This window comes from Ambystoma mexicanum, chromosome 9 (genome assembly GCF_040938575.1).
Source record: "Ambystoma mexicanum isolate Mex_15411 chromosome 9, UKY_AmexF1_1, whole genome shotgun sequence".
Taxonomy (NCBI): domain Eukaryota; kingdom Metazoa; phylum Chordata; class Amphibia; order Caudata; family Ambystomatidae; genus Ambystoma; species Ambystoma mexicanum.
Window position 1 is genome coordinate 383,173,513 of NC_090931.1, and position 25,779 is coordinate 383,199,291.

General features: G+C 46.7%; 1 protein-coding gene across 1 annotated transcript in view; it reads right to left on the reverse strand.

Annotated features, from left to right (window-relative positions):
• LOC138488098 (eosinophil peroxidase-like) overlaps nucleotides 1–25,504 on the reverse strand; it is a 151,747-nt gene extending 126,243 nt beyond the window's left edge. Inside the window, exons 1-3 of the mRNA XM_069614853.1 lie at nucleotides 25,388–25,504; nucleotides 13,206–13,283; nucleotides 9,317–9,410 (exon numbers count right to left, since the gene is read on the reverse strand). Coding sequence (XP_069470954.1) covers nucleotides 9,317–9,410; nucleotides 13,206–13,283; nucleotides 25,388–25,478 — 263 coding nt within the window. The 5' untranslated portion in view covers nucleotides 25,479–25,504. The remainder of the gene's footprint in view (nucleotides 1–9,316; nucleotides 9,411–13,205; nucleotides 13,284–25,387) is intronic.
• Between the last annotated feature and the right edge of the window lie 275 nt (nucleotides 25,505–25,779).

Here is a 25,779-nt window from a genome sequence, read left to right on the forward strand (position 1 = left end):
GACTCTGATTGTGGATGTGATATCTGGAAGAGAGTTCAGTATCCTGATTCATTCCATACAGAATTCCTGTTCGGATTTGCCCATGGTGTTATCCAATGACGTTTAAAGGATCATATTTGAAGTTTTTCTCTATGTGCTGCTCTCACATCCAGCGATTGTGGGGAGAACTTCTAATATACATACATTTTTGCAAGATCCTAAAAATGGTCCAATTGTAACAAGACTACTTGCAGCAATTATCAAGCAACTGTTGCAGTTACCTGAGTATAGTGGGGATAGCACAAATGCCCATGTCAACTGAGACTGCAAACAGACTTGTCAATGTGGTATTTTTTTGTCTGATTGAAGAATATCCTCATCTTGTTGGCAGACACACAGACATACTCACGTTCCTAAGGGATCCCAGAAATACTGAAACTTCGACTGTGATCCTAGAGGGAATAATTATCCAAGTGAGCCTATATTCTGAGAGAACCCACAGGACGGTGGTGTGAAACTTTCCTTCAAGTGACAGATCGAGGAAGTTGCTGGCAAGGATAGATATTTTGTTTCATGCTGAAAGAAGTTCATCATGTCTTCTGGCTTAAAGCAAATTCAAGGAGTAGACTGGGAGCTGATCTATATTGTGGAACTGATTTAGACCTATTGAGAGCAGCGTTCTTGCTGGAGACATTTCTATTTCGCATGGTTAAAAACTGGTTCCAGGAAAACAAAGATCGAGAGTTCATTTGGTTATTCAGCAAGCAGATCAATGGATCAAGAACGAAGGTTCCAAGGCAGGACAGCAACTTCCAGAAGGAGTGTGTAATGCTAATGTATTAAAGAATTACTTTTTCCTTCCATCGGCAATAAAATGGGTAATACTGGTAGTAACTTTGTGATTCCGGATGCAGAAAAATATTCACGTTGTCCACGAAATAGGTGTTGCACATCAATGTACCTTTGACTTATTTATGGATGAGTTCTGTTTATGATCATACTACTTTCAGTCACAGTCCACAAATCCTACTACCTTGATATACATGGGGCTAAGACTCCAGTGAATCTTCCGGTTACCAGTCATTTGGTCGAAAACCAAATGATCGAATGCCATTTGGTCGAATGCCAAATGGCCGAAAAAATTGTTGATTTATTTATTATTTTTTCTTTTATGGGGGGTTCCCCTTCCAACCCCCCTTTTTCTTTATTATTTTTTTTTTTACCAACCGAAACGGAAAATAAATAAATAAATAAATAAAAACATTCGACCTTTTTTTTCGACCAATTGGTATTCGACCAAATGGTCATTCGATCTTTTATTTTCGATGAAATGACTGGACACCGAATCTTCCTGAGCAAAAGGAAGTAGCAATTGTGGCAACTATAAAACACCCAAAACACCCAAGGCCCTATGTAGTTATTCCTGTTCCAAAGAAAGATGACCAATTATCTGAGGTTGAGATAAGCACCATTAGCAATCATTCACATGCAAGTATGGTTGTAGAAATTCTGTTTGGAAACAAGAAACAGGTCTGGCAAAATGGCCAAGATGAGAAGTTGCAGGACAAAGTGCCTATGCAAGAAATAAATGCAAATACACCAGATCCTGTGGTGAAGAACCCAAAGATAACTCCTAGAAGACAGACATATATGGAGTCTATACAAGTCTTTTTCAGGCCTAAATGGGGAGCTGAGCAAAGGAAACTCTCTGAACTTTCTCCTACCAGGGGAACATTAATAGGTGTACCTCGTCCACTGATAGATGTGCCTATGATTTATCCAGAAAGAAGGAGTTATGCTGATACACTTCATGACATGATTCTGGAATGTCACATGAGGAGACTGAGAACTAAAAGAAACACTTGCGAAGATGATTTTGAGCTGAATGATTACCTGGACAGTACAGCACACTTGGAAAATAACATTTGGTACCAGCACATGAAAGAAGTAGGAAGAAGGACCTCGAATGAGCCAGTTTATGGGCCGAGATGCATACCTCAAATGGGCAACTGAATGGACAGATCCAGATGAAGATGACTATGTGCAAGATACTAAAACAAGAAACAGAGCCCATACCAAGAATCATGTGATCAGATATGACAAGCCTGGAGTAGAAGGAGCTGGAATCAGATGGGAAGTGAATAAGAAATTGGAGGTTGCAGGAAAATCTGCAGAAGATGCTTGAAGATGGAAGAATAGAGGTCAAATGCAGATCTGGGGATCTATGTTATCACCTGATGGATGGGAAGAAGGAGTGGTCTTCTGCAGAGCCTTGGTGACCAATAGATGCTATAAACCAGTCATGGACATTGTGCAGAATGGCTGTAAGCCATTATTGCCAAGGCTTGCTAAATTACTGACTTGGGTTGAAGACAGAGGAGGACCTCTGCAGATTGTACCCTTCGAAAGTTCAAAGCTGTGCTTCAGAAATAATGGCAAAAGACAAGTTGGAGAAAATAAGAACTGTGGTTGAATCTTTGATGTTCCAGGAATGGTACACGGTACAAAAGTGATCTTTGATCATTATTGGGCTTGTGCAGCCACAGCATATATCAAATTGCCTGCAGACTGGGGAGGAATATGCACACTGGTGAATGTCCATGTACCAGCTTTAGCGATTCCTAAAGCTGACTTACACATTGACAGTTTCCCAAAATCAGTTGCTCACCTGAGGTCAGCTAAGTCAATAGAAGCCTTTGATGCCATACCATATGAGCACAGACTGTTTAGCCGGACCTCATCTGTGTTCCGGTTGATCTTCATGCCGGCTGTTCAGGTTGGAGCAAATACCATGTGGCTGCAGATCACCCAATAGAAATTGCTACAATCAACACTATCATAAAGGGATTCAATGCTATCAGGGAAGATCTGAGAGCCATATGATTGATGACTCTTCAGAACAGATATGTCCTGGACATGATCACAGCGATGGATGGAGTTGTTTGTGCAAGAATCGGAGAATCATATTGCACATTTACACCTTCTCATGATGACGAGAATGGAACATTGACAGAGGACGTAGACATGCTGACAAAACTCTATGGCCAGATGATAGAGCAAGTAGAAGACATTGCTGGTGACAGCTGGTTTGGATCACTCTTCTCTTGGGTCCCACAATGGATGGCAGACATTTTCAAGTTCCTTGGAGCCCTGATAGTGATGATATTGCTTGGGTTTTGTGTAATCAAGATAAAAATCTCACAGTGCAAGAAGACGGCAAAGAAAGCCATAGGGATGAAGATCATGGTTGATGTCAAATCAGCATGGAATCCCAAAGACCTGACAGATGAAGAGATCCAAGACTTTGTGAACGCTAGTATCCATGCACCCGAGGGGACAAATTTCTTGTATCCGAAGAATCATCAGAAATATGTGGGAAGATGGATCTACTGCAGTCCAAGTGGTGGACAATGCCATTTTATGACATGGAATAAGGATGAGCATATGAAAACAGCGTGATGCCTGAAGGGAGTCATCAAGATATGGGTCCCAAAAAAGTTGTTCTTCAGGCCAAGTTGCATGGATGTGAAGGATGATGTGGGAGTGGTCGATGAATTGCCCAGAGGGCGGAGTGTAGAGAAGGAGTCAAGTACCCCCACCTCAATCAAACCGCCCCTTTTACCAGTATGCAGGAAACCAGAGTTTGAGACATATACAGAACAGCTGAATCGACAAAGAGCAGAATATGGACTCAGTCCAGTGCCAGTGAAAGGGCCAGTACCTAAGAGAATCTGGGAGCCAAGGTACCCATTGAGAAAACCATATCTACATACAAAGAAATATGATGGCCATCTGAACGAGATTCCTGAAGAAGCAGAACCAATAAACAGCAAGCATGAATGGTAGTATTATTAGCCACTGACAAAATATATGTTCTATGGAGATGAAGATGAAATAAAAAGATGTAGTGATCAGAGAATGCAGATATTATATAAGGCATCGAGAAAGTAATAAGGATAAGTGACATATTGGGCTCAAGGTGTAGCAATTTATGCCACAGAAACAGATGAAGATATTAAATCAGTGTATACGTGTACAGATGCAGAAGAAACGCAAGCAGCAAAGTAATCACGAAGCTAGCTCTAAGCTTATAGTAAAATAGATTGCAGCAAGCGCCAATGTATACATATATTGGAATCAGAGTCTTATGGATGTTTACACTAAACATATTAAAGCAGGTTGGACATTAGCAAAAAGGCCTCAGTTCAGTGTGTCGAAGTTAAAAAAGCAGACATTAAATTACAGAAGTGGAGCTCAGAAAAGCAAGATTGGAGTAAACTGACTTTGGATACAAATCGTGTGAAAGAACAAACCTCCTGTCCAGAAGGAGTGAACATAACAAGGAAAACGTCAGAGAACTATTGGAATAAAATATTAAATACACAAAAAGGCTTCATTTTATGCTCTCTAATCACATGGAAGCATAGAGTTGGATGAACAAGATGGTTGCACCTATGCATGGAGGGAGACTGTGCTGCTCACTCCCTAATTTTCTCAGAGCTAAGAACATTCTCAAGGGCGAAGTGCAGAGGCCTAATTGACAGTAGACCACTGAGGTGATGATGGATTGGTATGCTAATTGGTGGGAAGCTAAAGTTACGGCAACCTCACCAAAATCTGGACGGCCAGCCTGCAGGCTGCTAAAGTAGGTGGAAAAGTACTGAAGATGGATAGCGTGCCAACCAATTGTAGAGGACCTGCGTATTCAGGGGTCCTATAGTGTGTAACTAATGGGACATCATGTATTTAGTGACATTCATAGTGGTCATTTGTAGAGAAGGGCTTAGTTGCCCACCTGATGTTAAGTAACCAATCACATAGTTACCCTTTTTTAGACTAATATGGATCATATACTTAGATGTTCACTCAGAGCCAATCAGCCATGCTTATAAGTTTTTGTAGTTTGCCACGTAGGATGACGTTGGTAACACGTAGGTTAGACGTCAGTGATGACACATTTTGCTTATAAAAATACAGTTTTTTCTTAAATGCTTTGAGTTTGAAGATCGAGCGTTTGCGCTGATGTTCATTATGCTCCCTGTTTTAAATAATTGACATTAAAACAGTCTTACTTTTGTCAACTTCCTTAGTCGGCTCTATTATTTGGTGTAAGAGTAAGATCTGCATCCCCATCCATCTCAAAGGTAATTGCTGCTCATCAAAGGGGCTGGACAATCCAGTTCAAGTGTGAATGCAATCATGCGTGTGGTGTCTGGCTAGTGAAAAAAGCGCACTGCGAAAAAAGCAAAATGCAATGCTTGGTACTGTGCAGTCTTCTTATAAGCTGCCGCTAATGTTGATTTGGAGTGTCTCCTGCAGCAGGGGTGCAATCAGCATCCATAACCATCAGGGACATGGGTGGAGGCTGGAACAGATCGGCTGCCTGGCACTGGGATGACTTGAAGATTGTGTGCGGAGTGAGAAGGCGGCGGGGCTGCGGGTGGCAGGGTATTGTGACAGTTGAAGTCGTAGAAGGAGGACAGGCGTGGTTCCCTTTGACCCATAGGACAGTGACTAAGCATTTCACTGAATAATTCTAGAGAGTGGGCGGTGTTCTCTGTGACCCGTAGGACGTAACTGGGCACTTCATTGTATAATTCTAATGTCTTCCCTCTGTTCGCCCTCCCTTGCCTCATCGCGCCTTGAAACACTTGTGTATAGGCGTGTTATAAATACCATATCATATCATATCATAGGATAGTGACTAGGCATTTCATTGTATGATTGTTGAGAGGGGTGGGCTGTCTTTTAAACACTGGACAGCGGCTGGGCATCTCATCATATAACTCTAAGGGATTCCTTGGCGGTATTTTAATATATTTTGAGGGAGCAGCATGAATCTGCTCCCCTGAACACCTGTGAAGACTTACAGACCTTCTGTTCTCATCCTTTTGGACCTCTCCTCTGCCTTTGACACTGTCAATCACGCCGCCCTGATAAAGCGGCTCTGTGACACCCTTGGCATCACGGACCTGGCTATGGACCAGTTAACGTGATTTCTCTCTGACCGATCTTCCCGGGTTCAATTGGGCACTTTCCTCCCCATCTCACTCTCCACTTGTGCAGGGATGTAATTTGGGGGTCACTAGGGGTCCCCTGAGGTCTCCCTTGCTACCCCTAAAAACATCTTCTTTTTTTTTTTTTTTAAATGGAAGCTCCTGTGCTGTGGCCAGCGCTATGTGTCTCTGTTTCTGGAGTGGCTGACTTTCTTGTTCAGGCCTCTTAAAAAAAAACTTTTAAAAATCCAGGGGTTCCACAAGTGTAACACTGAGCAGTGACTCTAAATAAGAAAGAATAGGAATAACAAATAATTTGTCTTTCTGGAAATCTATACAATAATTGATAGACTCATTAAAGGTTTATTTCAGGCACACTTCAGGGTGTGAGTCACTGATTTAGTCTGTTCTTAAACACCTGAAATTCCATCTGAGTGTGGCATATGCTAATAATCACAATACCAAGTGTGGCATATGCTAATAATCACAATTCCATCTGAGTGTTGCATATCCTAATAATCACAATACCATCTGAGTGTAGCACATGCTGACCTTCATGATCCCTTCTAGATGCGACGCCGGCTAATGTTCACGATTACGTCTAGAGGTGACGGCGGTTAATGTTACGTCTGGCTGTGCACATGCTAACATTCACAATTCCAACTAAGTGTGGCATGTGCTAATAATCACAGTTCTATCTAAGTGTGGCACATGCTGACCTTCACAATCATATCTAGATGCGAAGCCGGCTAATGTTCATGATTACATCTAGTTGTGGCACATGCTAACATTCACAATTCCATCCATGTGTGGCATGTGCTAATAATCACAATTCCATCTAAGTGTCGCACATGCGGACCTTCACGATCCCATCTACATGTGACGCCGGCCAATGTTCACGATTATGTCTAAGTGTGGCATTTGCTAATAATCACAACTGCATCTAGGTGTGGCATGTGATAACGATCACAATTCTATCTAAGTGTGGCGTATGCTAATAATCACAATTCCATTTAAGGTTGTGTGATATCACATAGGTAGCCCCTAGGCATTTTGTTGAAATGACATCCCTGCGCTTGTTGCGTCCCTCAGGGTTCTTTCCTCTCGCATGGCTCTTTAATAGCTACTCGACCCCTCTAGCCCATCTGATCTCCACCTTCTCTCCTAATATTCAGTGTTATGCCAATGACACACAGCTCTCTTTCAAGTTGCACCTCACCTAGCTCCCCTTCTTCCTCTCTCATTCCTGACTGCCTGTCTGGTATACAGACATGGTGAACTACTAACAAGTTCTGCCTTAATGCCAGTAGGACAGAGATCTTCTCATTGGGTTCCCTGCTTCCTCTTTCCCTCGCACACACTTGCCACCCTTCTCGGGCCCCCTGCCCACACCTTCATGTGAAGCAAAAAACCTTGGCGTCATCTTTGACTATTCCATATCCTCTCTCCTCACATCACGGACCTTGCCAAGAAGGCCCACTTTCAGCTGCACCTCCTGAGAGGCATCCTCCCCTGTCTCACCTTCCCCCAGAAACTCAATGTGTCTAGAGCTCTGGTTCTCTCCAGGCTGGACTATTGCAACAGCCTCTTCCTCAATCTGTCTAACTCCTGCATTTGCCCCCTTCAACTAATCCAGAATGGTACTACAAGACTTATCCTTGGCCTCAAGCCCAGGGACTGCACCTCTCCAACCCTTAAATCTCTCCACTGGATCCCGGTTGCTACAAGGATCAAATTCAAGACCCTCTGCATCATCCACAAGGCTTTTTGGGGACTGGGACCACACTAAATCCAACTCTCTCTCCCTCCCTAAATGCCTCTCTACTAGAGCCCTTCGCTCCTCCAGCTCTAACTCTCTGCAAATCAGACGCTTTTCTAAGCAGAAATTGGGGGAGAGGGTAGATCTCTCTTCTCCGCAGGTGCCGCCCTTTGGAACAGCCTCCCTGCCCCTTTCAGACTTGGGCCGGACCTCCTTGAATTCCAGAAGCTCCACAAGATTTACCTTTTCTCATCTTCCTTTTCCCACCCCCTCCCCTGCTAATGTCCCCTCTGCCTGAGACTGCTAGCTTGGTTCCTTCAGAGTCATACATGGCACCAGGCCCTCCCCTGCCCAGTCTAGCCCTGCACTTTTCCCCCTGCCCAGTCCACCTCCGTACTTCCCCCGTGACCCTGCCTGCCTTACCCTCATCCTGCCCTTGCCCACTCGGGCCTCCCTGCCTACACTTGGCTGTTTGGCTTGCACTCCTGGAGCCATTCCAGCCCCTTAAACATGCATTTAATTGTGGACCTCACTCACTGCCTCCCCTGGACCTTTCCCACTTGGCCTCCCTGGCACTCCTCTTCTCATGGGTCCTCCCCCCCAGTTACTGCCCTTCCCCTCCTCCCCTTCCTCATGCACTTCTCGCTACTGCACTTGCACGATCTGAATGTCGTAAAACCTACTAGGATTGTTACTTTTGCTTACCTGTTCCCCCACACCACTCCCTGCCTTGCTGTGCCTCGTAACACTTGTGTATGAGCACATTACAAATGAACAATAAATAATTAAATACATACATAAATAAATACAAATCTAGGCCACACAATACAGATATTTAGCTGCTGATGCACCTGTGAATGCATTTATTGTGTGAAAAGGGCAGCCTGAAAGTTCAAGGAGTGATGGTGAGGATGGGAGATGGCCATTCTTGGGGGGAGATTGGTCAACGTTGAAAAGGAGTGCCATTGTGCAACTCTGAAGTTGCGAATACAGTAGCAGAGTTCTGGCAGTGATAGCAGCTCCGAAGGTTCCCCTGGTGGCTAGGGATAGCAGCGGTGAAGAAATCGGGGATAAGAGTTTGTCCATCGGTGGCGTCTCTGAATGGGCAAGGGAGAGATCTGAGGTGGATTTGTGATGGCCTCTCTGAAAGGTTAGGTCAGGTATTGAGAGTAATGTCAGGTATTGAGAGTTGCCAGTGATGGAAACTCTGACACGGGCATTTCATGGTTTGAATTGTGGCTAGGGGTGGCAGTGCTGAAGGGATCAGGGATCGGGGATAAGATCTTGTCCAGTAATGGCATTTCTGAAAGGGTAAGGGAGAGATCAGAGATAGGCCAGTGATGGCACCTCTGAAAGAGGGGTCAGCGATCAGGGGTGAGGCAGTGATGGCACCTCTGAAAGGGCAGATCAGTTATCAGAGATCCATAATTGATAGAAGCTCTGCAGGTGGATAGTGATGACAACTGAAGAGTGTGGGTAAGTTATCTGAGGGCAGACTGCGGTGGCAGATCCGAAGGTGGAAGCACAGGTTTCAGGCCCATGATGTTATAGTGGAATTCCAGGACTAATGTCTGGCACTCACCTTTGGCGTGTACGTGTGCAGGCTGCATCGACCAAGTGTTTGGCTTCTTCAGCACATCCGAGAACGAAGGAAGTTTCCAACTTTTCCACTCCATCTACAAAGGGAAAATTCAGATCCAAGCAGCAAAGATGGGACATTAATAGAAATAGGGTGCAATCCCAAACTAGACTCCAGAGCTTCCTATCCCTTATTCAGGGGAACTGCTGACTAAAACAGTAGGGGATGCAGTTACAAAAAAGGCTGATCTCAGTCTCATGCCAGTATCCCACACTTCAAAACCATCTGAAGGAGGTAAATACAGATAAACATCTAAAGGCATTTACAGAATGCAACAGTAGTCATGCATCGGCCTGCAGCACTTCCAAACCATCTACATGTGGGTGAAGGTATCATAGAGAAGCATTTGCAGGAAGAGGCTGAAATATGCAATCACTGGTCACCTGGTCCTACAGGAAAAGCAGCAGACATGCAACGATCAGCCACAAGAAAACATATTTTCAATGGTTCCTTTAACCTATCACTTTAGAATCAAGCATACAGCCAAAACTGAACAATGGGCATGTGGACGTGAAGTCATCCCGATTATCTTAACAAATATCTTAATCTAACTGTGTGTACTAGGGTGACCAGACGTCCTGTTCTTGTCGAGACTGTCCTGGAATTTGGTGACATGTCCCCCTTTGTCAAGATTATATTTGCATTGGAAACTGCAGTGGCCCTGGTTTTCGGTAATAAGTCTTCATAGATGGCAGGCAGGAATGCACAATCTTGCACAGAAGAAATGCTGCATTTTTCAATTTAAGATAGTGCTAGTTTGTGATATAGTAGTGATACATTAATTATAATGTGTGTTTATTTGAACAGTAACACAGTAACAGTAATATGATAACATTCTATAGGAAACATTAAAAGAAGGGAACCTGCATATGCACATTTTATATTTCATAAAAGCACTTTATACGAGTAATACTGATTGCATTAGAATTAATTTTGAAGGAGAACTCAGTAAAGAGTTAGATGCTAACTTTGGCCTAAAACAGGGCTGTACGTTAGCACCAGTCCTGTTTAATGAATATCTGGCCAAATAAGGTAAAGCTCTAAAAAATTGCAGTAACTTTTGTCCTCGAATCTCATAATGCCCGACTGTCTGGCTATCGTATGCTGACGATATTGCTATCTTCGATCAGACAGCGATAGGATTACAGCAGAGCCTCAAGACCCTCGAACAATAAGCCTCAGAACATGGTGTAATTATTAATTTACAGAAAACCAAAATCATGACCATAAAAGCAAATAGAAGAAACGTAAAGAGGCATCACTGGACAATCCAGGGGTCCAAGGTGGAGGAGGTAAACAGTTATATTTACCTTGGGGCACCGATTACTAATAATATTAAAAAAGATACGTTTGTGAAAAATATTGAAAATAAAGCATTAGCGAAATGTATGGTTATAAGATCATTTATATTTAAGTCAGGGGGACATTCAATAGAAGGACTGACGCAACTGTATGAAGCCTGCATTGATCCTAGTATTTTATATGGATTAGGGATTTCTACAGTAAAAGAAGCCACATGGCTAAGTATACTGGAAGGTAAATTATGGAGAAAGGCCTTAGGCCTATCCCATGCTGTACCACTTCAAGCGACCTGTAATGAGTTGGGACTGGTCTCACTTAGTATGAGAAAATTATAGGTATGTGTAATCTCTATATAAAGATGTTGATAAATTATGATAACATTAGAACCCTTGATTCTCACTTTTTGGGGAAATAAAGGGGAACTTTAACAATGCCAAGGCACTAAAACCCTGGTTAAAAGATATTACAGACTTCCTTGAGAAGATAGGCTGCACATTTGACGCGACAGAACATTTGGCCTATCTCTTCAAAGAAATAAAACAAAAGGCAGAGATCTGGGATAGAAATAGGAGAAGCTCTCACTTATGTGCAGAATGCCTATGTTAGACGATTTATTATGCTTTTAAGATTTAACCAACTTCAAACATTGGCTCCCACTTGGGCCTGGTGTAATATCCCACTGAAAGAACGCACATGTAGAATCTGTGACAAAGAACTGGAATCCACCAGACAGATTTCTGCAAAAAATGTGGTTATGAATTTTACGTTTTTTATTTATGGAAAGCAATTGCTGAGAAGCTAATTTAATTACATTGTTTGACAATCCTTTTTAAAGATCTTTTATAAGCGTGTAAGATGTCTATTAGATTTTAAATGTAAGTTTATATTAACTATTTTGTATTCTTTTATGTTAGATTGTCTGAGTGTTTGTATTTTTTTAAAGTGTGAAAGGTTTAAATTTAACCAATAAACACTAAAAAAAGTAACACTTAAACCCCCTTCTCCTCCAACCGCTACTGAAGTGTAGGGCCTTGACAGCCACTTTCAAGAGTTAGTCTTACTTTTATGTTAGTTGCCCTGTCCCGGTTTTTTACTTTTTAAATCTGGTCACCGTAGTGTGTACCTGAATACAGCTCAAAGAATTTGAAATTAGGAAGTGTCAAGAGGGTAAGAGTAGAATTATTTTTTTTTAAAGGCAAGACAAAATCTGAAAATAGTGTCCATAAAAGAGAAGAAAGAAAAGAGTGAAAGCAATGCCTGAGTAGAGCCATGAAAGAAAATCACAAGGAAAAGAGACAGAAGAAATGGAACAAGAAAAAGAAAAAAAGGAGAAGACAAAGATGGGGGAAAGAATGGCAGAACGAAAAAGGGAAGAAAAGGAAAGATAATAAAATAAAAGCAAGAAAGAAAAATGAGAAAATGAGAAAAATGAAGTTGATAAAATGATAGGAAGAAGATAAATATAAAGAAAAAAGAAAGTGGGAAAAGAAAGGGTGATATAAACTATAAGGAAAGAGAAGAAGGAAGAAAGTTGTATGTAATGGTACAATATAAAAAAGTATGAACTACAGAAAGAAATAAAAAGCGGAAGAAAAATACAGAATCAAATTAAGAACGGAAGAGAAAAGAAAGACAGAAAAAAGGCATTAGCAAAGCAAGAGAAGGGCAATTCGAGCTCTTGAACTCCATTTACACAGGGGGAATTCAGATACAAGCAGCAGAGAGGCATTAATACAAAAATAGGGTGCAACCAGAAGAAAGGGAAGAAAAACCTCTGAAACAAGGAGAGTAATTGAAATGTGAGCAATAACGGTTTGAACTGCATCCTAGACAGGGAAGCAAATGACAACCTTTCTCATAGAGAAGATTAATTGGATATCAGGGACTAAAGAAATTCCTCCATCATGGAAAGTTGTCGCTAGCAGATTTGGGCAGCCTAGATGGGCATGGTCAGGTTTGATGCGCCCGGTCACAATAATGAGCCTTGTTGGACCAGATGGCCCTTGCCAGGATGATTCATGATTGGCAGGCTAGATGTGCCTGGTCAGACTGTGAGGTCTCCTGGGTCGTCCATTGTCATTCTCTGTGATCCTATGAATGGAAAAGCCATGCCCTAGGCTGCATTTGTGGTCTTGGACAGAAGGCTTTCTACGGCAACACTGTCAATATCAGATCTATAAGAGCTGATCATGGGTAAAAAAATGGATTCAAAGAAGGTCTTGGAGGTAAGAGTTACAGCAGAGCCATGTCGAGGACTGTCAGCCTGACAATAAAAGCAACTCCGGGGTCGTGTTTTTGCTCTGCCAAGACCTGGTCAAAGGAGTGTTGCCCAGTGTGGACGTAAACAAGATATCAAGTACAAGTGAAACTCACACAGCACAAAACCTGTGGAAAACAGAGGGGCTCTATCCCGTCAAAGGAAACCAATGATTGCCTCACAGGGCACGCTACTGAAGGCGCATAGTGGGATGTGGTAATCAGGGAATGAGAGGGTCAAGGGAGGAACAGAGACAGCAGAACAAGACCTTACCGCAAAAAGATGGAGCAGCAGCGTGTAGCAAAGACAGTGTCACCAGGAACCTAAAGACCACAGCTTCAGGTCCCATTGCTGAAAAACAAACAGGTAACAGAGTTAGAGGAAGCCGTAAGCCTCCCACACCAGCACTCCCTTCTCCCCCTTCCCATCTCCCCGCTCCCAATGGTACACACTCAGCTGTAGATGTTGAAAATAATTACAATGAAACATACACAGGCATGGTATGGTACCTTTATTTAAGTTGATTAAAGGCTACTTCTGAGAACTTAGGGGAATGAGGAGAGCTTGGCAGGAGTAGGGTGGGGGAGTAGCAAGAGGAGAGCAGCAGAGTGAAGCTGAAATGTTAAGTTAGCTGCATGTTTGGTCCTTACAGCATCTTGGACATCGATCTCAAACTCCACCAAATCATTGCCTCCTATGCTACCGCTTCAATTATAATTAAGGCTCCCGGTTTTCCATTTTTATGATTTCTACACATAAATACAGATGAAAATCAATCTCCCCGGGCCATCCACCCAAGAACAGGTCAATGGGCTGTGTTTGTGCTGGTAGAGAGACTCCCAGAACTCCCTTTGTTTTGCATATTAAGTAACTTTGGGTCTCACCCTAAGTTACCAGGGGAATCCAGACGTGGTCTCCTTGCTCACTGTTCTCAGAGAGGCACAGCTTCAGCTCACTGATGATGCCCAACAAGGCTGAAACACGTTCATGGGGTTGATGTTGGTACTCTTGTTCAGAGGAAAATTACCTAGCATTTCATGCGGGACTGCCCCTGGGCAGGACAAAGACTGATATGCAGGGCTATTTCTTCTCTGTGAAAGGGACAGTGAGCTAAAGACTTGGTTGAGACTCTCACAGGGGCCATCCACCCAAGAACAGGTCAATGGGCTGTGTTTGTGCTGGTAGAGAGACACCCATAACTCTGTTTCTTTGCATATTAAGTAACTTTGGGTCTCACCCTAAGTTACCAGGGGAATCCAGTCGTGGACCCCTTGGTCACTGTTCTCAGAGAGGCACAGCTTCACCTCACTCATGATGCCCAACAAGGCTAAAAAACATGTAGGGGGTTGCTGTTGGTACTCTTGTTCAGAGGGGAATTGCCTAGCATTTAGGCGCTGTACTGCCCCTGGGCAGGATAAAGACTGATATGCAGGGATATTTCTTCTCTGTGAAAGGGACAGTGAGCTAAAGACTTGGTCAAGACTTGGGGCCATCCACTGAAGAACAGGTCAATGGACTGCTTTAGTGCTGGTAGAGATACTCCCAGAAATCCCTTTGTTTAGCATATTAAGTAACTTTGGGTTTCACCCTAATTTACCAGGGGAATCCAAAGTGGACCCCTTTCTCACTGTTCTCAGAGAGGTACCGCTTCACCTCTTTGATGATGCACAACGCTGCTGAAACACGTGTATGGGGTTACTGTTGGTACGCTTGTTCAGAGGAGAATTGCCCAGCATTTCAGTGCTGGACTGCCTCTGGGCAGGACAAAGACTGATATGCACGGATATTTCTTCTCTGTGAAAGGGACAGTGAGCTAAAGACTTGGCTGAGACTCTCCCGGGGCCATCTACCCAAGAACAGGTCAATGGGCTGTGTTCGTGCTGGTAGAGAGTTTCCCAGAACCCCTTTTGTCTTGCATGTTAAGTAACTTTGGGTTTCACACTAAGTTGCCAGGGGAACCCAGACATGGACCCCTTGCTCACTGTTCTCAGAGAGGCACAGCTTCACCTCACCGATAATACCCAACAAGGCTGAAACACGTGTATGAGGTTCCTGTTTGTACTCTTGTTCAGAGGAGAATTGCCCAGCATTTCAGTGCTGTACTGCCCCTGGGCAGGACAAAGACTGACATGCAGGGATATTTCTTCTCTGTGAAAGGGACAGTGAGCTCAAGACTTGGTTGAGACTCTCCCAGGGGCCATCCACCCAAGACCAGGTCAATGGGCTGTGTTCGTGCTGGCAGAGAGACTCCCAGAAATCACTTTGTTTTGCATATTAGGTAACTTTGGGTCTCATCCTAAGTTACCAGGGGAATCCAGACATGGACCCCTTGCTCACTGTTCTCAGAGAGGCACAGCTTCACCTCATTGATGATGCCCAACAAGGCTGAAACACGTTTATGGGGTTGCTGTTGGTGCTCTTGTTCAGAGGAGAATTGCCTAGCATTTCCGGTGCTGGACTGCCCCTGGGAAGGACAAAGACTGATATGCAGGGATATTTCTTCTCTGTGAAAGGGACAGTGAGCTAAAGACTTGGTTGAGACTCTCCCAGGGGCCATCTACCCAAAAACAGGTCAATGGGCTGTGTTTGTGCTGGTAGAGAGACTCACAGAAACCCCTTTGTTTTGCATATTAAGTAACTTTGGGTCTCACCCTAAGTTACCAGGGGAACCCAGTCGTGGACCCCTTGCTCACTGTTCTCAGAGAGGCACAGCTTCGCCTCACTGATGATGCCCAACAAGGCTGAAACACCTGTATGGGGGTGCTGTTGGTACTCTTGTTCAGAGGAGAATTGCCTAGCATTCCGGTGCTATACTGCCCCTGGGCAGGACAAAGATTGATATGACGGATATTTCTTCTCTGTGAAAGGGACAGTGAACTAAAGACTTGGTTGAGACTCGCCCCCATCCACCCAAAAACAGGTCAATGGGCTGTGTTTGTGCTGGCAGACAGACTCCCAGAACTCCCTTTGTTTTGCAGAAAAATACTGGTTGCAAATTATCTTTTCACCTGACAAATAATAAATGTGGATACATTTCAGAAAAAACACGGAAAGGATGGAAAAATAAATACCATGAAAGCAGGAGCCTTAATTATAATCCTACTAATCATAAAAAAATGTGCTTCCAGCTCACCTATGGTGGCACTAAGCCACTCATCTCCACTTTTCTACCCACCAACTACCTTCTGTCAAGCCTACTCCTGGGCCACCTCCATCGATCCTCATATTTGCTACTCTGGCCCAGCAAAACCACCCCCACTTCTCTTGCACCTCTTCCCAGCCCCTGCATGTATGCTGATACCCCTGTAACACTGCCTCCCCTTTATACTCCTTCAACTCGTCTTAAAACCAGTACATGGACTTACCCCAGACCACCTCTATCACCTGCTACTTCCACCATTACCTTTTGCTACAACACCCTATTCAATCTCTGTTGCCCCCCCCCCCACTTCCTGATATGCAGCCCCAAGCTTCACCCCTCCCCCTCCTTTGGAACTCCCTGCTCCTTCCCACATGATATCAAACTTATTACCACTGTCCCTGGATTCTATCAAAAGAGACAGAACAGAAGAGGAAAAGGGAAAACGCCCTGCTATAATGTGAAGCTCTTAGTATAGCGCTTGCGCTCCTCAATCATCATTTCTAGGCGCTGAGGAAGGAAGATGGGAAGAGGATGCAAACTCAGTCTGATCGGCAGTATCTTGCATGATTGCGCATTGGAAGAGAGCCAGAAGCTGCTTTCTAAAATATAACAATTGTGACATCCTGTGACAAAACCCGGCTGTCAGGCATTTGCACTCACTGGTTGCGCGTTAATAGTTCGTGTTAAAAAAGGAGGAATAACCAACCCCACCCACTTTTCTTACAGTGCCACAGGAGCGCCTGGAGACCTTCAAAATGGCGGCAGTGCGCGGTATATATCATCATACCATAACATAACATAACAGTCAAGTATATCTGTTAACTGCCATCTCTCTCTTCGAGGCCCAAAAGAGTGAAGGCATACCCCCCACCTGCTTTGCCATTTCTGCCCACTAACCCAACCACCTCTCAGATCCTCCGGAGATGCCTTGCCTGCGGTGCTCTCTAGCAGACCGTGTACAGACATGGTATTATCTCTCGTCTGCTGTTGGAAACCATGCAGATGGAACTGGACTAGTCTATAAATCCCGGTAGTGTAACATAACATACAATACCATAACATGACATTACAATTATAATTGATATTATATAACGTGCTTAATACCAATGAGTAGTTTCTAAGCATGGGATCAGGATTTGAACCTGTGTTGCCCTACGTTGTCTTGCTTCCAAGACAAATGTGTCGCCCCTAAGCTTTCCTTCCTCCCCATTGCAAAACATAACACAACATAACATTATGTAACACTCTATTAGTCATGGTACAGACAGGGTATGTCTCTCAAATGTGTGCACCCTCAATAAGACCACATACAGACACGGCATGATCTCTTGCCTGCTCTGACCTCTCCACTAGGGCATGTTTAGAAAAGGTGTGTCGCTTACAGGTTACGCCCTTTAGCAGACCCACTAAAGACAGGGGCCCTCATTACGACCCTGGCGGAAAGTGACTGACCGGAGCGCCACAGCGTAAATAGCGTTTCCGCCATTGCACGAAGGAGCAAAGTGCGGGCCATTCCGACCCATCGGGCACGAGCACCACGCCACGGCGGAAGTGCAAAGTCCGCGATGGCGGAAATGACCCCAAAACGGCCCACACCGCCGCCGTACGGCGCCCTAGGTGCCATACCGCCACCCCTCTTAGCGGTCACCGCAGTGTGCGCCTACCGGAAAGTACGGTGACCGGAAATATACGGAAACGGAAGTAAAAACATGGGCCCGGAACGGGAAACATCCCGCCGTACACCTATAAAACCACTAAAACCACACAACCACTAAAATCACTACCCTGAAACACACCCCAACCCGTCACCCACCCTAGCGAAACCAAGAAAAATGGGAAAAGTAGCGAAGAAAGCGTGCGACCGCAAGCGGCAGGTCCACTTCTCCCGTGAGGAACTCACCGTGCTAACAGAGACCCTCCAGGAGAATGCTGCCGTCGTCTTCTCCACGCAAATGACCAGAACGGCACTTGCAAACAAGAAGACCATATGGGCTCTGGTGGCACAGCGGGTAAGTGCGGTGGGGACCGCACCCCGCACCCCACAGCAATGCCGCAAGCGATGGGACGACCTGCGGATACGCGTCCGCAGCATACTCTCTGCCAACCGCAACATTGCCACAGCCACCGGGGGAGGTCCTGAATCACCCATCAAGTTGACCCCCTGGGAAGAAATCTGTGCCTCCACCATCGGAATGGAGAGCATAGAGGGAGTCGGAGGGATGGAGAAAGGAGTGCAGACATCCGAAGATTCAGGTAGGTGGGCCCGATAAAACAATGCCAAATCCACACAGTCCATCCATGTGAAGTACCATGCGTCCACATAGTGCAACAGAAACACATGTCCAGGAGAACGTCCACACACATCGGCCTGATAGCGCACGTTAAAACCCACAATAAATACATAAATAATTAAAAACCCCTAATACACGCACTACACGTGCAGCAGGCACACCCTAACTGCAGGCTGCCAAACAACTGCACCCTCACTCCACACACAAATTAAAGCACCTCCAAGGCCCCGACCCAAATCACCCTCAGGTACCACCCCAAAGCATGTGATACAATGCCATTCCAATTCCCACAGACCCATCAATAACCCTCGCCCTCCTTTACTCCACCACAGGGTCCGATCCAAACGACGAGCTACAGGACACCCCTACCAGCACACCTGCAAAGAGGGCCAAGACCAACGGCCAGAGACCCTCCACCTCAGCTGCACGCATCAAGACACGGCAGCAGCACAAATCAGGTGGCAGCACAGAGGAGGGAACATCAACAGGCACCCCAGCAGCCAGCATGCCCACAACACCACCACCACAGGTCCCCCCAATGGATGCCACAGAAGGCACTGCCTCTGGTGGCAGCAGCACCATAGGTGACACCCCATTGATGGCAGCATGCTCGGACACAGAAAACGGGGATGTCGAAGTCAGATCCATCCATGACCTGTCCCAATCCCCCTGTCTGTCCCATCCCGTACAACATGAGGATACCATGCAGGGGCACCCACAAGACGACGACTGGCCATCCCCCACAAGCCCTGTGGCAAGGCAACATGAGGACAACAGCCCCTCTGTGGCACCCCCGCAAATGGCCATGGCCCAGCAGAGGCAACAGTCCCTCGACCAGTTAATCGTACAACAGCAGCAACTGGCCACACTCCTCAAGGACCATGCCGATGAATGTGGGGGCACTAAGGCAGACATAGAAACATCAACTGAGACACTTAGGGCAGAAATGGAGAGAGGTACAGAGACGCTAAGGGCACAAATGGAGAGTAGCACCGAGAGCCTGAGAGTCCAAATGGAGAGTAGCACCGAGAGCCTGAGAGTCCAAATGGAGAGAAGCACCGAGAGCCTGAGGGGGGAACTGCATGCGACGTCCAAAGACGTATGTGCCGAACTTGCCGCAGTGCGCCGTGTGCTCACTGAGCTCTCGCAAACCCTTAGGGACATGCATGGACGTGAGCAGGCAGACACATCATCCGTTGCAAGTTCCGTCCAGGGCAGCCCCCAACGTAGATCTGGAAGGAACCTGCGCTCCACAGGCAGGGGTGCCCCTGATACCCGCAGAGGGGGCTTGCAATAGCGACAGCCCACTGACAATGAGCATCTTTGGACACTGGTGTTCGGGGGGGAGGTAGGAGGGTGGAGGGGGTGTGTTGGGCTCACTTGGGTGGCGGGTCGATAGGGTGTTCAACATGACATCACATATGCCATAAAAAGTGCACGATCAACCAATGAGATGTGTGGACATTGATCTGTGTGTACTAGGCCATCATAGGCGTACAGTCCATATTGTGCATGTCCCAGACACACGCAGTGCCACGAGTCCCGTGTCCATGTATCAGCCACCAGGCGTGAGTGCTAGAAGCATACATCAATGAGATGCTGACGAATGTCACGGGCCTCCGGTGCCTCGCAGACTCCATGAGGTGCTGCCACATCCCCACCCTCATCATGACCATCATCAGGTGCTTGCAGTTCTGCGTCAGGGGGCATGGGCACATTTCTACGTACGCACATGTTGTGGAGCATGACACATGCCATGACCATCCTTGCAACCTTCTCATGGCGGTACAGGAGTGCCCCGCCAGACCTGCTGAGGCAGCGGAAACGAGTCTTCAGTAGGCCGAATGCCTGTTCAATGACTACACGGGTACGTGAGTGGGCATGGTTGTAGTCCTCCTCATGCTGGTCCCGTGGGTTCCGGACTGGTGTGAGGAGCCATCTCTTCAGTGGATATCCAGCATCACCTGTATGTGGACGAGAAACGTATGATGTGGAATGCCATTGATACGTACGCACCCCCCCCCCCTTCCTGCCAGGTCATTGCCAATTCACATACCCCACATAATCATGCATGTAATGAGACTCACCGAGTAGCCAGGATCTGTTCCCTGCGTGTCGCTCCATGTAGCGTGGTATTGTAGAGTTCCTCAAGACCATAGAATCATGGGTTGATCCAGGGAATCGGGCACAACAATGTGTAATGATCCTGTTGGAGTCACACACCATTTGTACATTCAGGGAATGAAATTGTTTTCGGTTGCGGTACTGGGCCTCCATGGCATGTGGGACGACCAATTCCACATGGGTGCAGTCGATGGCACCAATGCAACCCGGTATGCCGGCAAGTGCATGGAATCCCACTTTTGTGTTGGTAATTTCCTGCTCCGAGCGTGGTAGAGAGATGTAGTCGTCTGCGTGCTGCAGGAGGGCATCGAGCACTTGAAATAGTGTCCGTGAGAACAGTGGCTGAGAAATGCCATGCAACTGTCCGACTGTGTGCTGGTAGGTGCCTGTGGCCAGGAAGTGGAGTACAGACACCACCTTCAGTAGGGGTGGGATGGCGGTTGGGCTATCTATCATGCTGACAAGGTCAGCCTGTGTCATGTCCACAATGGCGGCTATGGTGTCCCGGTCCAGACGGTAGAGGGTGTGGATCTGCTCATCAGTGAGGTTGAACGGATGTGCTCGGAGGCGTGGGATTGCGGGCTGCCTGCGTGGTGGTAGTGGCTGTGCTGGTGGGCCTTGCTGGCCCTGCCTTGGCCTCCTCCTCCTCCTGCGTCTCCTCCGTGCGGCTGGTTGTAGTTGGTGTTCGTCTTCTTCTTGGAGTTGGAGCACTTGCAGTGCTATCAGGTCCCCCAGGGCCAACATCGCGAGTCCTGCCGGTAGCATTTCGGTGTGGTTGTGGGAGGAGACTGGCTGTGCAATTTATGTGTTTTCAGGCTGTATGGCCTCCACCTGTGGTGATTAATTCCACCTGTGCAAACTGCTCTCCCCTTTGGCCGAGCACGTCCCGCGCACAACGCTGCAATTCGGGGAATGGCATCTTGCTATTGCAATCATGTATTTGTACCCGATGGCCGTGTAAGATTGGTTGATATGTTCATTCTGCTGTGGTCCCATTGTTTCACATACTATCTGTGCAGTCGCGAACAGACTTGTGAAGGGTCAGTGGAACGTAGTACTCGAGTAACGGTGGGCCCTCATGCATCACTGTACCGAGTTGCAACGACGGGCGGGGCGTCCCATTTGTGGGTGAAGGCAGTTGCCATTTTCACACACAGCCGCACTCGATGGAATAATTAGTGATTTCAAACGGCCACAGATGCCCTTTCGACGTGATGTTGCAAATGAGGAATTCGAAGGGCGGCGCTTTCGGTTTCCAGCTAGCGGCGAGGAGATGCCCACAGGTCTGACTGCAAATATAACGTTCTATTGTTCAATGTCCTTGAGACAGGGCCCATGGCGAGGAAGCAATGATTGATATGAATAGTTTGGGATGCGCAATAGCTACGTGGGCGATGAGGCCGGCCGTTCCCAAATACATGTTACTTCACAACACTGGAATTACGGGCTGGGGCACTGTGGATTTTGCAGGCTGCATAACGCACAGACTCAATGGATGTTTCTAATGTTATGTGAGTAATTATTCAGGCGTTTTGATCCCGGGATGAGGGAATGATGAATGGATGCATGGGCAGGTGATTTGATACAGAGTTTGCCATGTACAGGGCTTCTTGGGATCTATCCGCCTCCCCTACGCTATGTGATGCAGGGCTGCCATAGTGGGACCATCGTCTATCTGGCCTTGTTGAGCCCTCCCTGTCTCGACGCGCCCTCAGACACTTGTGTCCATGCACGTTAACATTCCCATCTGATGGATTCTGTTTTGACAGACGCATGCACAGGTACACTCGTTTGTGATGGTGTTTGCACCTCGATATAGATGGTTATGAGTCGCAAGTGGTTTTGGGGTGGTGATGATCCTTTGGAGTGGGCTAGCATGCATATGGCTGTGGATTTCGTGTGATCATTGAAGTGAGTTGTTGGAATGTAGTTCTGATGGCCATTCTGTTCTTTTTCTTTTCTTTTGGTTGACAGGTATCTCCTCCCCTTTTGCCACTGCCATCTGTATGCCACTCCTGCAGATGGGTTTTACTCCCGACACCTGCTGCTTCGTGTTAATCAGTGGAGCAGCATTACGATCTTATGGGACGATCGCCAATGGCCCACATGCCCTTACGCAGTACTGGTGGCTCGGAGCAACATTTCGGCCTTTCAGCTGGACTAGTGCCTCCCCATTGGGACGGCCCTGCGGTTCTGTGCGCTTCCATGTTGCCTTTTCGTACGTGAATGTGGCTCTGTGTACCATGGGGGAACAGGGCGACACACAAGTAGTGGCTGGTCATTTCTTGCGGATGCAGCCCACAATGGTGATTAGTGTTTTGGAGTTCATGGCCTGATGGCTGTATGGGCTTGGTGACTTTGATGTGCATAAAATTTCTATTCTGATTTGGCCCGTGTAGCGTTTTTCTTTGCAAGTGATGTGGCATATGCCTATTTGGGGGGCGATGTATTGTGAGGAGATCTGCATTGGGTTCCAGCTTCGGAGTTTAGTTGCGTGGTACTGTACTGGGCGCGTTTGCCTACTAAGCCCGTGAGGTCAGGGATGGGGGCTGCCAATATGACAGTTTGAATGTTGTCATGCTCAGGGGCGGGGGATTGGGTTTTGTGTAACAGATGCCGGTCAGCCAGGTGGACTGGTGGAATGATGTGATTCTAGGAATATTGCTTGTCACAGGTGCCTGTGTTTGCGTGCGTTTCTTGGTAGGGGACTGTGGTCATGTCCATTGGGATGGCTTCTGTATTCGTGCCATCTGTGCCCTGCAGCTCCCATTGGCCCCTCTTGTGTTTCTTTTGTTCGTTGCCATGCATGGGTGACTTGTACATTTCAATGGTTGCATTGTGACTTCATTGCACCTACGGGGAGTTGTACTTTGTGGGCAGGGAGCGGTGTACAGGCACTCAGTGGGGCCGTTTACGGTTGATTCGCGATGCCGTACTTCTCACCATGGCGGAATGGTACATTACGCCATGCCTGATGGCGTTAGGTACATGTCCGCTATGGTCGGAATTGGCGTACCCTTGCGCCATGGTGGTGTTTGCGGTTTCACATGGCGCGCGCGTGCTTGGTGCAGTTAGCGTTGGCGTTCACTACGGTGTCGCTGATGGCTTCGTACTTTGCGGTGACGGGTCATAGTCGCACCGAGCGCTATTCGATGGTGGTATTGCATTTCCGCCATCGTTTTCCGATTTACGCAAGGGTCGTAATGAGGGCCAGGGTATGATCTCTCGCCTGCTGTCACCTTTATCTAACCCCATACAGACAAGAGTCTTTTTCTGACCTTCTCTGCACACTCCACAATTGCATGCATAGAAAAGATGTGTCTGTTACAGGCTACGCCCTTCAGCAGACCCACTACAGACAGGGTATGATCTCTTGCCAGATGTGCCCCCTATCCAACCCCATAAAGTCAGGGTCTTTTTCTGACCTGCTCTGACCACTCCACTCGTGCATATTCAGAAAAGGTGTGTCTCTTACAGGCTACCCCCTTTAACAGACCCACTTAAGACAGGGTATGGTCTCTTGCATGCTGAGCCCCCTATATAACCCCATACAGAGTTTTTCTCTGACCTGCTCTGCCCACTCCACTAGTGCATTAGTATACACGGTGTGTCTCTTACAGGCTATGCCCTTTAGCAGACCCACTACAGACAGGGTATGATCTCCTGCCTACTGTGTCCCCTATCCAACCCCATGCAGACAGATGCTTTTTCTGACCTGTTCTGCTCACTCCACTAGTGCATGAAACGCTGCGTCGCTTACAGGCTACACCCTTTAGCAGATCCACTATCGTTGTTTTGTTCACCCTTGTTCCCCTCACTTGCCTAGTCGCGCTCTGAAACACGTGTGTACGAGCGCGATATAAATACAATATCAATTCAATTCAATTCGCTACAGATAGGGCATGATCTCAACCCTGATGTGTCCCCTATCCAACACCATATAGTCTTTCTCTGACCTGCTCTGCCCACTCCACTAGTGCATGGATAGAAAAGGTGTGTGTCTTACTGGCTACGCCCTTTAGCAGACCTACCGAAGATAGGGTACAATCTCTTGCCTGCTATGTCTTCAGCAAGACCCAGTACAGGCAGGGTATGAGATCTGTCCTGTTGTGCCCTCTATCATGCACTGTGCATATAGAGTATGGCCTCTCCCCTGTGCTGCCCCCTGCCCCTGCATACAGAGTATGAGCTCTCCCGCGCTATGCCCTTTATCAGGCACTGTGCATAAAGAGCATGCTATCCCCCTCCTGCACCCTATATCAGCCTCTGTGCATAGCACATGGCCTGCCCCCTGCTGTGACCTGTATAGACACTCTACATATAGGGCATGATCCCTCCCCTCCTGTGGTCTCTATCAGGCACTGTGCTTAGATAGTATAACCCGCCATGCCCTCTATCAGACAATGTGCATAGAGTATGCCCTCTCCCATTCTGTGCCCCCTATAGGCACTGTGTATATATAGTACGACCCATGTGCCCTCTATCAGGCACTGTGCACATATGGTATGAACTCCCCCCCTTCCTCCGCTGTGCCCTCTATCAGGCACTGTGCAGAGTATGGCCTCTCCCCTCCTGTACCCTCTATCAGGCACTGTGCATAGAGTATGGTATCTCCCCTGCTGTTCCCTCTATCAGGCACTGCGATTGTGCATAGAGTAGGGCCTCTCCCCTGCTGTTCCCTCTATCAGGCACTGTGCATAGAGTATGGTATCTCCCCTGCTGTTCCCTCTATCATGCACTGTGCATAGAGTATGGCCTCTCCCCTGCTGTTCCCTCTATGAGGCACTGTGCATATAGAGCATCACGTGTCCCCCGCTTGGCTCCCTACCAGTGAATGCAAAGACAGACCATCAAGCTCCTGAAAAGAAAGCCTTAAGGCACAAACTCGAATATCTCACCTGCTTTGCTCTGCGTCTGCCTCTGTGTAGGGGCAAGGGTTCCCCGAATATTTATAGAGCTAGGGTGCGTTGAGCGGGGGAGCGACACCATCAGATACACCTTCTACCACCTCCCTACACCTGTGCGCAGAGGTATTGCAAAAGAGCCCCTCCCACAACTCCTCCCCAAAAAACTGCAACAAGAGGAAGAGGAACTAAATACACATTCTTGGCTGGTTTATTTTTATTTATTTATTTTATTTGTAAAACGCAGCCAAGCCCTGGGGCATCTGGGCGCTGAAAACGTACATATTGCACAGGCATGAGTATACAGACAGTCTTACAAGTTGCATGCATATTGAAGTACAAACACTGGAAATGGGAGATGTGGTTCAGAGAACAGGTTAAACAAG